Source organism: Oryctolagus cuniculus, chromosome 12 (genome assembly GCF_964237555.1).
Source record: "Oryctolagus cuniculus chromosome 12, mOryCun1.1, whole genome shotgun sequence".
Classification (NCBI taxonomy): domain Eukaryota; kingdom Metazoa; phylum Chordata; class Mammalia; order Lagomorpha; family Leporidae; genus Oryctolagus; species Oryctolagus cuniculus.
This window is the reverse complement of record NC_091443.1, coordinates 96,066,364-96,080,002: the sequence shown is the minus strand read 5'-3', so window position 1 is coordinate 96,080,002 and position 13,639 is coordinate 96,066,364. Positions and strand designations below refer to the sequence as shown.

At 45.5% G+C, this 13,639-nt stretch overlaps 2 protein-coding genes and 1 long non-coding RNA gene across 11 annotated transcripts in view; 1 reads left to right on the top strand and 2 right to left on the bottom strand.

Annotated features, from left to right (window-relative positions):
- Nucleotides 1–13,639, top strand: part of LOC103346435 (neuroblastoma breakpoint family member 4) — a 1,612,367-nt gene that overhangs the window by 1,047,874 nt on the left and 550,854 nt on the right. The gene's annotated exons all lie outside the window — the stretch shown is intronic.
- The window catches only part of LOC103346987 (putative neuroblastoma breakpoint family member 5), a 344,943-nt gene that overhangs the window by 273,540 nt on the left and 57,764 nt on the right, over nt 1–13,639 (bottom strand). The gene's annotated exons all lie outside the window — the stretch shown is intronic.
- The window catches only part of LOC103346986 (neuroblastoma breakpoint family member 4), a 320,087-nt gene that overhangs the window by 290,252 nt on the left and 16,196 nt on the right, over nt 1–13,639 (bottom strand). Inside the window, exons 10-13 of one of the 8 annotated variants that reach the window (XM_070054428.1) lie at nt 10,405–10,459; nt 9,477–9,646; nt 8,969–9,208; nt 5,480–5,684 (exon numbers count right to left, since the gene is read on the bottom strand). The exons of the other annotated variants lie outside the window; for them this stretch is intronic. Of the exons in view, the coding sequence (XP_069910529.1) occupies nt 5,480–5,684; nt 8,969–9,208; nt 9,477–9,646; nt 10,405–10,459 (670 nt within the window). The remainder of the gene's footprint in view (nt 1–5,479; nt 5,685–8,968; nt 9,209–9,476; nt 9,647–10,404; nt 10,460–13,639) is intronic. 8 annotated transcript variants of the gene reach the window in all.

Genomic DNA, 13,639 nt, shown 5'->3' with positions numbered 1-13,639 from the left:
CATGCACATTCAGAAAGACAGTTGAAAGTGAAGGGACCTCCTTCAGTAAATTCAACTATTATAATTCTGTGTTTCAGAGGGAAGAATAGGTGACTATGGGAATAGAGTAGATGTGTGAGCCAACGGTAATCTCAGAAACATCCAAGGCCAGTCTGTCCTTTAACAAAAGAGATGTAACTAAAGACATAAGAATTGTTCTTAATCCTTGTCTCCCGCTCTTTTTTAGAAATCTGAAGAATGGAGAGGAGAAAATCCAATCTGGAGGCTTCAATAGTCATAAGAGGCTGTTGAGTCACCTTGAGTACATAGACATAGGAATAAGGCCTTAGAGAGAAATCTGGCAAGTCTTTTGTCCAGGAGAAAAAGGAATAAAATCAAACTCCAAGGGAGTTAACCAAGAGGACAGGAAATTGAACGTTGGCCTTTCCCTGTCCATTGAAGACAGAATCCAGGGTACTGGGTCAAAGCATCCAAGCTAGTTCAAAGTGTACCCAGAGTTTACTAAAAGCACAGCGTCATTTAGAACTGCTCAGCAGTCCTCACCTACTTTATCCCATTCCTTTCCTTTCCTTCCATCTATTAAACATGAACTTCATCCCCCCTGGCCTTCAAGTTTTTCATCTTCCCTCTGACAGACTGAGGGAGGTCACTCTCCTTCTCACTTTACTTGCCCAAGGCAAGGAGGCTCGTTCTCAATTAGAATCACTGGAGCAAAGATTGGCCTGGGCCTTGCTTATCTTCTTGGATCTTCATGGGTTTGCCCCAAGTTAACTCACTACAATGAGCTGCTCTATTTTGTGGTCTCATGTTCAATAACTAACTCATTCTCTTTTATATTTTAATTTATTCAAGGTGTATATGTTTCATATATACAGATTTAGGAACATGGTGAGACTTCCCATCCTACCCTTCCCCCTGCCCACACTCCTATACTTCCTCCTCCTTCCTCTCTTATTCACTCTCTCAAGATTTACAATTATCTACTTTCAGTTTACTTTATACTCATAAAATTAATCCTATACTATGTAAGAGTTCAACAAACAGTAAGAAGAAGAAGAAAAAAAAAACAATGTTCCTTAACAATAGAGACAAGGGCTATAAACAACCATCAGATCACAAAATGTCAAATATCTCATTTTCGAGATTTTTACCTGAATATTTGAAATTGGCATTGAGTGATAAAAAAAGATAGAAGTTGGTGGAAGTTCCAAGATGATGGAATAGGGAAGGAGCTCACTGAAAGTCCAGGAAAATACAGTTTATTAAAAGTGGAGATAGTGTAGTCTTAGGGAACAGATAGGGAAAAAACAGTAGAGGAAAGTCTTCTGGAATTAGAGTCCGTGGAGGGCACGGACTCCCACGGTTCAGGACCCCAGCTGCTGTCTCTGCACCAGCACTGGAAAGAGAGGTGAGACAAAACCACAGTAGCCCGAGACACTGGTGGAAAAGCAGCAGGAAGAACCTAGAGGGAACAAGGCTTGTAGCCCCATGGGGGAAAGTACACAAGCCTAACTAGAAGAGAGAAAAAAATAAAAGGGATGGTATGGACACGATTCACTCTCCACACACCTTACAAAAGCGAGTGAGACAATACAGCAGGTGCCATTTTGGACATACATAACAGTTGTACCAGCTTGGGGCTGTGCCCACCCAAGCGGAAAAACCTGACTCTGGTGGGGAGTAATAACAAGAGACTAAGACCTAGTGAATGTGTGGAACTTATGAACCGGGACTGTGAAAAAAAAAAAAAAACCCACAATGGAGGGTGTGTGGGGTGTGTGGGAGAACTCATGGTTTGGCTGAGATGTGAGTAGTCTCCTTGGGAGATGCCACAAGCTCGGGCGGCCCTGGCTACCCAGTGAGAGACATTGCAGGGGATTCTAAGCTTACACTGAGGACTGCACAGATCTTTTGTGTGGTTCTTGGGACAGAGCAGATGAATATTGTATCCACTGGGGATAGCGCTCAGGCACTGATCGCCATCGAGGAGAAGTGTTCAGCTGATTACTTCCCTTCTGATTAAAAAGAGAGAGAGAGAAAGAGAGAGAGAGACAAAGAAAGAGGTGGGGGAAAGGGAGATTGATTTACCACGCCAAACCTGGGTGTGTCACCTTAAGCATACCCTTAACCCTGAAGAACTGAACAGAGCTCTCTGGCCACACCAACCACAGACAGTCCACTTAATCTAGAGTCATAGTATAACAAGAAAAGCCACCATAGTGAAAAAAAAAGAAGAAACCAAAGCATATTTCCACAATGCCAAACAACAACGGAAAAATCGAGGAAACAAGAAAAAGGAAGAAAACATGATGCTCCCAAAAGAAAATGACACTCCAATACAAGATTAAGAAGATGATGAGATGGAAGAAATGCAAGAAATGGAACAAAAAATTTATGATAAGAATATTTAGATGTAATCTAAAACAAATGCATGAACTGCTGAAATCCATGAAGGACAAGACAGAAAATTTCTCTTGTGAAAATGAAATCTTGAAGAATCAAAATGAAATGAGGAATTTAATAGAACATGAAATTGAGAGATTGAAGAGAAATTGAAATGAAATGAAGAATTCAATAGAACAAATTAAAAACCCAAGTACTGAGAGAATCTGCCAACCCAGATATTATATCCTGCAAAGCTCTCATTTGTGAATGAAGGTGAAATAAAGAACTTTCACAGCAAACAGAAACTGAAAGAATGTGTCACCACTTGTCCAGCCCTGCAAAAGATGCTTAAAGATGTGTTACACACAGAAACACAGAAACACGGTCATCAATACGAAAGAAGGTAAAGGAAGAAAATTTCTCAGTAAAAGATCACAGAAAGTCAAAGTATATATTAGAAATATCTTTGGGAAAATGGCAGGGCAAAGTCACTACTTATCAATAGTCACACTGAACGTTAATGGCCTCAACTCCCCAGTTAAAAGACACAGACTGGCTGAATGGATTAAAAAAGAAAACCCATCTATTTGCTGCTTACAAGAAACACATCTTTCCAACAAAAGTGCATGCAGACTGAAAGTGAAAGGTTGGAAAAAGATATTCCACACCAACAGAAACCAAAAAAGGGCTGGTGTAGCCATCTTAATATCAGACAAAATAAACTGTAACACAAAAACTGTTAAGAGAGACAAAGAGGGGCACTACATAATGATTAAGGCATCAATTCCACAGGGAGATGTAACTATTATAAACTTATATGCACCTAATTACAGGGCACTGGGTTATTTAAAAGATATGTTAAGGAACTTAAAGGGAGACTTAGGCTCCAATACAATAGTATTGGGGGACTTCAATACTCCACTTTCAGTAATGGACAGATCAACCAGACAGAAAAATCAACAAGGAAACAGCAGATTGAATCGACACTACAAACCAAATGGATTTAACAGATATCTACAGAACCTTTAATCCTATACTTGCAGAATGTACATTCTTCTCAGCAGTGCATGGGACGTTCTCTAGGATTGAGCACATACGAGGCCATAAAACAAGTCTCAGCAAATTCAAAAGAATCCAAGTCATACAACGCATCTTCTCAGATCACAATGGAATGAAGGTGGAAATTAGCAACTCGGGAATTCCTAGAGCATATGCAAATACATGGAGACTGAACAACATGCTCCTGAATGAACAGTGGGTCATAGAAGAAATCAAAAGATAAATCAAAAACTTTCTGGAAGCAAATGAAGGTAACAACACAACATATCAAAACTTATGGGGCCGGCGCCGTGGCTCAATAGGCTAATCCTCCACCGTGCGGCGCCAGCACACCGGGTTCTAGTCCCGGTCGGGGCGCCGGATTCTGTCCCGGTTGCCCCTCTTCCAGGCCAGCTCTCTGCTATGGCCAGGGAGTGCAGTGGAGGATGGCCCAGGTGCTTGGGCCCTGCACCCCATGGGAGACCAGGAAAAGCACCTGGCTCCTGGCTCCTGCCAGGATCAGCGCGGTGCGCCGGCTGCAGCGGCGGCCATTGGAGGGTGAACCAGCGGCAAAGGAAGACCTTTCTCTCTGTCTCTCTCTCTCACTGTCCACTCTGCCTGTCAAAAAAAAAAAAAAAAAAAAAAAAAAAAAAAAAAAAAAAAAAAAAACTTATGGGATACAGCAAAAAAGTGTTAAGAGGAAAGTCTATAGCAATAGGTGCCTACATCAAGAAATTAGAAAGGCACCAAACAAATGAGCTATCAATGCATCTCAAGGATCTAGAAAAACTGCGGCAAACCAGACCCAAAACTAGTAGGAGAAGTCAGAATGTCTAAGCTTGTCTTGCTCTACACATTTTTTGAAGCCCTGTGCTTATGTCTAATTTAGAAAATAATATTTTGTGTGAATATTAGAGGGTTGTCTTTTTTAAAGCATTCATTTATTTATTTGAAAGACAAAGTGACAGAAGGAAAGACAAAGAGTGAAAGAATAGAAACAGAGGGAGAAAGAACTTAAATATACTGATTCACTAGTTAGGAGTGCAGAACTAGGGGGCAGGGACCCAAATATGTGGGTCATCATCCATGTCTTTCCCAGAACCATTACTATGAAGCTAGATTGCAAGTACAGTAGCCAGGGTTTGAGGCAGCACACCAATACGGATGCAGGCATCCCAAGCCGTGGCTTGACTGCATGTGCCATAACACCCTCCCTTAAGTTTACCTTTTGACCAATGTCTCTTTATTGTACCATCTAATGAAGTCTGCCTCATTGTAGCTTGAGTGTGTCCCTGAAGTGTGGCTACTGGGTCATGGTAATCCCTTGAACACTGGATCTGAAGGCAAACTTGACTCTAGGTCTGTGAGTGGGATAATGAGGACAGCAGCTATGGGGAAAGAGCAGAGCTTGGAGTACAGCCAAGGAGATGCAAATGACAGTGACTGGTTGGCAATTCATGTGTAATGATAGGAGGATTTAGGCAGGGACAGGCATGCTCTGGAAGCTGGTGAATTTCCCTTCTCCCCCACTTATGATGCTTCCCATTTTGCATGCTCACCAGGCCTCTACCAATCATGTGCCTTCAGTGCTCAAAAAATGCATGGAATGGCTGGACCCCTCCTACCACAGCCCCTTCCCAGGTAGATCACAGCCCAGTGACTCCCACACCCATGTCCTGGTGGCCACACCAGTGACACAGATGAAACTGAAGTTAGGGTACCTATTAGAGACCCATGATTACACTCCCCTACTGGACATCTAGCTCTGCAGCTTTCTCCCACCTCCCTTTGTTCTCTCACTGGCCTAATAAAATACTACGACTTTGCATCTTGGACTCTTTCCCTATCTCTATATTGAAAGAAATCAAGAACCAGGGCACATTCCCCTGCCATTACAAATGGAAAATAGAAGGAAGACTAGACAGAAGTTACTGCAGATGATGGAGAGAACAAATCAGGGAAAGAAAAAATTGGGGGGAGGGAAATGAGGTAAAGCACTCATATATAGAGAGAGCAATACAGAATAAATGCATCTAAGAATAACAGTTGTGATTACCTCTGCACCTCAAGTCGAAATCCAGGGATACGGTATGATAATCTCCATTTGCTAAAATGGCATTTTCTTTGGATCATCTCTTTTCTTAGGACATCGGAGCCCACAGGGTGGACACTGACTTGGCTTGCATGGCTGCTGGTAGCTGACCCCTCAGTGGTATTATCCTGCTTGGGATTGCTCGCAAGATAGCCATCAGTAACAGGCACTGCAAATGAAACCACAGGCAACAATATCCACTGTTATATGACCTTATTCTTTTGTTTTCTTTTTGACAGGCAGAGTTAGGCAGAGAGAGAGAGAGAGAGAGAGAGAGAGAGAGAGAGAAAGAAAGGTCTTCCTTCCATTGGTTCACCCCTAGTGCACTGTGCCAATCTGAAGCCAGGAGCCAGGTGCTTCCTTCTGGTCTCCCAAGCGGGTGCAGGGCCCAAGCACTTGGGCTGTTCTCCACTGCCTTCCTGGGCCACAGCAGAGAGCTGGACTGGAAGAGGAGCAAACGGGACAGAATCCAGTGCCCAATCCGGAACTAAAATCTGGGGTGCTGGCGCCGCAGGTGGAGGATTAGTCTAGTGAGCCGCAGCGCCAGCCAATATGACCTTATTCTGACACACACTTCCACCAAGGTGGACACTGGATAAGCAAAGTGACCTTGGACAAGAAAGTCCAAGGGGCAAGGGAAGCCAATAGAGATGCTTTTGCATTTTCTTATCATTGGCCTGCCTTAGAAATGATTTCAGGATAAGATTGCCAATAGGCAAACCTACTGCTATTTGACAAAAAAAAATTAAGAAAATTGGAGCAAATGAAAACAAATAGTTCTCAGATTCATAGGACAAAAGCAAGGGCTAATCATACTAGACAGAGGTTGTGCTACTAGGAATGGAGATGTCACCTAAAAATCGAGTTATATAAAAGTCATAGGAAAACCCACAAGAGCAAAATTATAAGGAAAATTGGAGAAGATGAAAAACATGTATCATTATACACTTCATATGAGCATATTATATGTAACATTACTGAAAATAATATGATATATATCATGGAATTCAGGAACATACAAGGACAAATATATTTTGGAGTGTTCTTTAGAAAGTTTATGGAAATGCATATTATGACCACACAATGCAAGGATTTCAAAAAGTTTCTGTGACATACAGAACTCATGTTTAATTCCATTTTCCATGAACATCTTTTTAAACATTTATTTTCTTTTTCTTTTTAAAAAAGATGTATTTATTTATTTATTTTTATTTGAGAGGGAGAGTTACAGACAGAGGGAGAGACAGAGAAAGGTCTTCCTTCCATTGGTTCACTCCTCAGATGGCAGCAATGGTTGGAGATTTGCCTGTCTAAAGCCAGGAGCCAGATGGTTGCTCCCAGTTTATCATGTGGGAGCAGGGGCCCAAGCACTTGGACCATCTTGCTTTACCAAGCCATAGCAGAGAGCTGGATTGGAAAAGGGGCAGATGGGACTAGAACCAGCATCCATATGGGATGCTGGCACTGCAGGTGGAGGATTAAACAACTACGCCACAAGACTGGCCCCATTTATTTTCATTTCAATGAAAATCCAAGAGTGACAGTTACACAGAATGTCAGAGTGAGAGGGAGGAATCAACCATGTACTTTTTCACTCCCCAAATATCTGCAACAGCTGAGAATGGGCTAGGCCAAACCTAGGAGCCAGGAACATTATCTCAGCCTCCCACATCAAGGGCAGGCACCCAACTAACTGAGTCATCACAGGCTGCCTCCCAGGGTACACAGTAGCAAGGAGCTGGATCAGAGACAGAAGACAAATTTGTACCTAGGTACACTGACAAAGAATATGGACAGCCCAAAGGGGTAGTTATCCACTATGCCACAACACCCATGGCATTCCATGAACATCCTGAAGCACTCTCAGTGTCATGTGTGTGTGTACATACTATATCAAAAAATGACCTTAACTGGGGTTTTGGAAATTTGGGCTCCTGCATTCTGACAGCTTTCACAATAGGTTGGAAATAAAAAAAAAAGATTTAGGAAGAGTGAGAGAAATATATGTTGTCAGTAACACAACCTGCTATGCACCAGATAGAAAGCACAGTATGGTTGGTGTCAAAATCTGCAAAGCCCTTTCAAAGCACCCTAGACTGCAAAGTCTTGCCTTGAACCTACCATTGCTCAGCCAATTATCCCTTGAATGTGAACAGGAACGGAGTGACCTTGAGTGTGAACAGGAAGAGAGTGACTGAGCCACTGGGTGAGCTGTGCTGGTACTGTGAGAATCCAAGGAGAAGTAAAAGATCAGGGGAAGAAAAGAGGAGTTGGGAGGGACAAGGTATCATGGCACATGTGGCAGAGAGTATGTATGCCTGCCTCTCACTGAGCACTGGCCAGGAGCCCTCTCCCAAAGAGTCAACTGGTGGTCACTGTCACATGAGACATATTCCTCCTCCTGAGCACACCATTCCCCTCCTTTCTAGAAGGTAGGCTGCAGCAGACATAAGCCACAGGCAACCATAGAGGCAGGGAAAAGGATGGACAGGATCCAGGTAGGATGGGCAGGAGGGTCCAAGGCTCAGTTGTAAGGAAATCTGAGCAGAAGTGGATCACTGTGGGCAAGAAACTGGGACATGCTATGGAGATGAGCGGAGCTGATAAATTCCAGAAGAGTCAGAAACGAGCCTGATCACTTCATGTATGAAGGCTCCTGTTCATTTAAAAAAGAGAGGGGACCAGAAAATAAGTTGAATTAATCAGGAAACCAAGATGAGGGCCTAGAATGTACACTGACAAGAATATGGCTCTCACCTTGTGGCTGAAAGTGTCTGACAGAGGAAAATTGGCTTAGAAGGGAATGTTGAGGAAGCAAGAATGAAAGGAGAAAGAGAAAGAAGGAAAGAGAGAGAGTGAGAGTGAGAGAAAGAGAGAGAGAGAAAGGAAAGAAGGGAGGGAGGGAAGGAAGATAGAAGGGAGAAAAAAGAGCAACAGAGGGAGAAAGGAAAAATAAATAGAAAAGGGAAGGGAGGGAGGGAGGGAAAGTAAGTCAGTCACTTGTCTTATCAAAGACAGTCCCTGGGAAGTTACACTACAAACATGGTTGATTTGCACGTGGAACAAAAGTACAAGATCACTTTGTTAGTCTTCAACTATATGCAAATTAAACAACGAGTCACTAAACACCTAAAGAGGATACTGAGCTATTCTTAGCCAGTCACTCTGGAAATTATGGTGCTTAATAATAGCACAGTCTGAAATGGGGGATGAGATATAAATGCCAGTGATAAGTAACTTGGCCAAGTTCAACATAAAATATTTGGGAAGCCGATGACCTGGAGGCAGAGCGGATGCTTAAAATCAGGCATTGGCTCACTTTACCATGTTACAGCACTGCAGACTTCAACTTCACCCTCAGAGAACACGACGGGGTCTGAATTGTCTCCTTCACCCATACACAGTGAAAATCCATGTATCAATGGAAGCTTCCTGTGCCCTTTTCTTTCTTACCTTTGTGGAACAACAACTGGTTTCTTGAATCGATGTTTTCTGCAAAGCTGCAGGTGCTGGAGGAATCACTATGCCTGGCCTCATTGCTACCAGAGGCTAATTGCGGATCCACTGGGACTTGAAGACAGGTGTATCCCTGTAGTCTCACCCACAACTCTGCATGTGAGACTGGCACCTTCGACAGGTGACAACCTAGTATTCCATTCAAGTGTTTCTGAGGACAAGCCTTCAATGTGCCACCTGAAAGGAGAGGAGGGATTTAAGTACAGACATGAGAGTAAATACTGGGTGATGTGTACATGAATTTGGACAAACAGGAAGCAATGGCTGCAGACTAAATGATGATGGTGCCTTAACTCTATCGTACAACTCCCTGAACACAATGTGCCTTAGGCTCAGTGTGCAAAACTACACTGAATGGCAAGGGGAGAACTGTGTAGGGTACATGTCCTGTTTTCACACAGGGAGATCATTATGAACTTGGCCAAATTTCCTTGGGAATACTTACTAGCAGAAACAAACAGGCAGAAGTGTGGCACCTGCACACGACCCCAGTCACTGCCAGCAGTGCGGCAGGTGCAATCCACAAGTGATGGCATGGTTAAAGATGGATATGGACACGCCACTGGGCTGAGCAGGAACTCAGGCTGTTCTGGTTTGGGCAGCTTCAGACAGACCCTGGAGGTGCAGAAGGGAATAAGAAATTAACAAAAGGAGCAATCTTCCCACGACCTTCCTGGCTTAAACAGCAGGGCAAAGGTTCTGTCACCAAAGGAAAGGGAGCCCATCCAGTGGCTCACTGCTTGATCAAGCTGAAGCCTCACAGTGGGAGTGCAGACAGAGCCCGAGACTGAGGGACAGGGGCAGTGAGCTACTCAGGAAAAAAGCTGTGCCACCCACCATTGGCACCCTCTCCACTGATACTAATGAGCCAAACAGAACCTACTACTGGTCATGTGAGAAACCAATGAAGGCATGAAGTGTGCAGGCTTCAGTCACAAAGATGCACCTGCTGAGGAGGTGCTTTAGCACCCCAGGTTTCTCACCCCAGCCTGTTGCCCACCATCTGACGAGGTCAGGTCCCATCTCATTTTGTGTTATCAGTGGAAGGCAAAAATACACATGGGCAACAAGCTGAGGGCAGAAAGGGATCACCCTGCCTTGAGTGTGGCAGGGCAGTGGCCAGGACTGACCAAACTCCCTGAGTAGGCTGGTTGACCTGCGCTTGCCCTGTAGTTAATCCAAGGGAGAGAGTGGGGAAAACAATGGAAACTTGCAGGTCGCTCACATGATAAGGAATAACTTTGTTCCTACAAACATTCGGCTATGGGCTTAGGGGTTATGGTGAGTCACCCCAACACATGCTGTTTTCTCCCTGGAGTTAGATTCCCCAAGTGTTGAAACAAAGTAAGCAGTAACAGAAGTTGGAGACTTACTTGGGTTTGTTAGGACCAAGATAACCTGCTACCTTCTCTTCATACATCTGGTACACTACAAATAAAAATCAGACAGTAAAAGGCACATTAAGATCCCAGTACAAGTAACTGTGTCACACAGTGTCTGACTGGAATGCTACAGGTAAATTTACATGCATTGGGAGAGTGAGTGTCTGATTCAGGAATATCAAGGGAGGCAAAAAAAGGTAAGTCTTTTTGTTTGTTTGTTTTTGACAGGCAGAGTGGACAGTGAGAGAGAGAGACAGAGAGAAAGGTCTTCCTTTTCCGTTGGTTCACCCCCCAATGGCTGTTGCGGCCGGTGTGCTGTGGCCAGCACACCGCGCTGATCCGAAACCAGGAGCCAGGTGCTTCTCCTGGTCTCCCATGCAGATGCAGGGAGCACTTGGGCCATCCTCCACTGCACTCCCGGGCCACAGCAAGAGAGCTGGACAGGAAGAGGAGCAGCCGGGACAGAATCTGGCGCTCTGACTGGGACTAGAACCTGGTGTGCTGGCGCCGCAGGCAGAGGATTAGCCTATTGAGCTGCGGCGCCAGCCAGTTTTTTTGTTTTTTAAAGATTTATTTATTTATTTATTTTTTGAAATGCAGAGTTAGAGAGAGAGAGAGAGAAAGAGCGGCCATTAGTTGAAGTTGAAGCAGCTGGGACACAAACTGATACCCAATGGGATGCCAGTGTTGTAGGTGGTGGCTTAACCTGTTTTACCACAGTGAGGACCACAAAAGGGTAAACCATAAAGACACCAGCTAGTCTACCTTCCTGGGAGCCAGGGGATCCCACTCTCTTAGTTTCTCTGTGTTTTGGCAGGATATCACGTACACTTACTCTGTCCTGGGTCTGTGCAAACCCTTAGACTACCTTAAGAACCCCCCACCCCCCCATGTCACAACCACCAGTAGCTTCAGTGGCCTCCGGGAGGCAAGGCTGAAATCCAGTCCTCTCCTATCCGGTGTTCAGGTGCCGGTGGCACACCATTTTGTGTGTGTATACTGCCACTAAACAGAGCCATCAAGTCTATAGAGCCTCTGGTCCACTGGGACTTCTGGAGCCACCCAGAAACCTTATACATCAACAGGCCCTCTCAGGCCGAGGGTTTAAACACAGAGCCTGGTGGTGGGTGGTGGAACACTGACGATTGGGTAAGCTTTCTAGAGGATTCATGAGCTTAGTCATCCACATGGTTTGCTTCAGGGATTTCTAGGAGCCAGAGGTGGATGAGGACACCTGGGACCATGGCCAGAAGGGAGTGCCATCCAGGGCATGAATCTCAGGGGAGACAGCAATTGGCACATATGTTCTTTGCTCCTACACCACAGTCCAGACAGGTACCTCAATGGTGCCTCACCTGTGGGAGGCCCAGAGGCCAGTGTGATGTTGCTTCACCTGCCTTGGGTACCATGACCTGAGAGCACAGTCAAGTGGAGCCAGGCAAGACCTAAGAATCAAGGAATCAACCAAGTGAGAGACACCAGTGCATGAATGTCACACAGGAGAGGCCTTGGGCCTCACAACTCCACAACTCTTGATGGAGGAGGTGCATAGGATGACATGACATGAAATGAACTCATGGTGGAGATCTCAGGGGATACAGGTATAACTCAAAGTCCAGGGGCTGAACCAACCAGCAGACCCGCACTGACCACAGAGATACTCCAGATGCTACAAGCTGGGGACTCACACCATTGAGCACGGTGCCTTGCTTCAGCCCATCACATTCTCCCATACTGATTCAGGACAAGCGGCAGCAGGGTGGACACATGGCTATGAACTAGAGAGACACTGTGAGGCTCAAAGGAGCACCTTTCCATGGGAGTACTACCATCATGGCCAACGGCACGGCACAGCTGGTCCTCATGCTTGAAGTCTGAGATGCCAGAACAAAACTGGTGGCTGACCATGAGACTGACCACAGGACACAACCAACAGGGACGACCTGCGTTGGCTTCACATAGGACATTGAACTGCTCCAGCTGGGGCACCACGAGTTCTGGCCTGCTGGGGTGGCAAGGCACATCAGGTTCACAAATTCAGAAAGTGGACTATGGCTGACCCGTGTCTGCCCTCCGTGGGAGACTAGGTGCATCCATGGCTAAAGTAAAAATGGGGTCCCTCTAGCAGTGGTCTTCTGTCTGATCACAGAGCAGCTCCCCGAGGGCTAGCAGAAAGAAGTTGGAAAATGAACCACAGGGAGAGAGAGGACCAGAGAGACCAGAAATTTGGAACCCAGAGCTCTGAGGCTCTGATGCCCAAACTCTCAAATGAAGCCCGAGGACCTCCTTCACAGGAGCTGTGGGTCACCAAATGTGGGGAAACGATCAAGTCCCGAGGCCACAAAATGACAAATTCGCTCACTGAGGAGTAAGTGTGCCCTGGGCTAACGGACTTCCATTCCCTCGCACATCGCAGGAAGCTTTCTAGGTCTTTGTTGATTGGAACAAGAATCTCCTAGTTTACGTTAGTGCAGCATCCATGGAAGGAATGCAGTGATGGTAACTGGAAGTGACTGAAGCCCAGAAGAAGCTCAGTCTCCATGTGCAAACCAGGACAGTCACCCAGATGGAGGAATTCCCTAGGGCACACTGGGTCTGAAGAGACCCCAGGACCACCTCCACGAGACAGACGGAGGAAGCAAAAGGAACCTCAGTGGAGAGAGCCATACAGGGAAGAAATGCTGCCACCTGACACAAAAAGATGTGGGCAAAGGAAGGTGTGATCAAATCACAAACCAAATCAATGTGCCTCACAGAATCTGCAGGAAGTCTGCTGGGATCCCAGATATATCTGTGTTCACAGGGTCAGTAGACCTACCTGGGCAGGGGAGGTTGTAGGAAAGGTTGATCCCGATCTAGAGCCATCGGGCTGCTTGTAAAAAAAAAAAATCAAACATGGAAGGTCACATTGAGGACACCCATCTCTGCACTGGGCAGCAAACACCCAAAATTCAGCCCTGATCCAAACAATTTGAATGGTCCCTGTTGGTTCTGTCCTGTGGGACTCTCCAAGTTGGCTCTGGCAGTCACTGAGAAGGGACATCCACTGGTCCCCTGGCTGTCCCGAGTGCCAAGGAAACTAGAATGTTGTGCTAGTTGAAGGAGGTATAAAGGCCAGGGACTCACACCTGATGCCTGCCCAAGAACAACCAGCGCACTCAGAGGGTACAACAAAGCTCCAGTGCTACGTGCTAGGCGAGCAGACAGGAAAGACAGAGACCAGGTG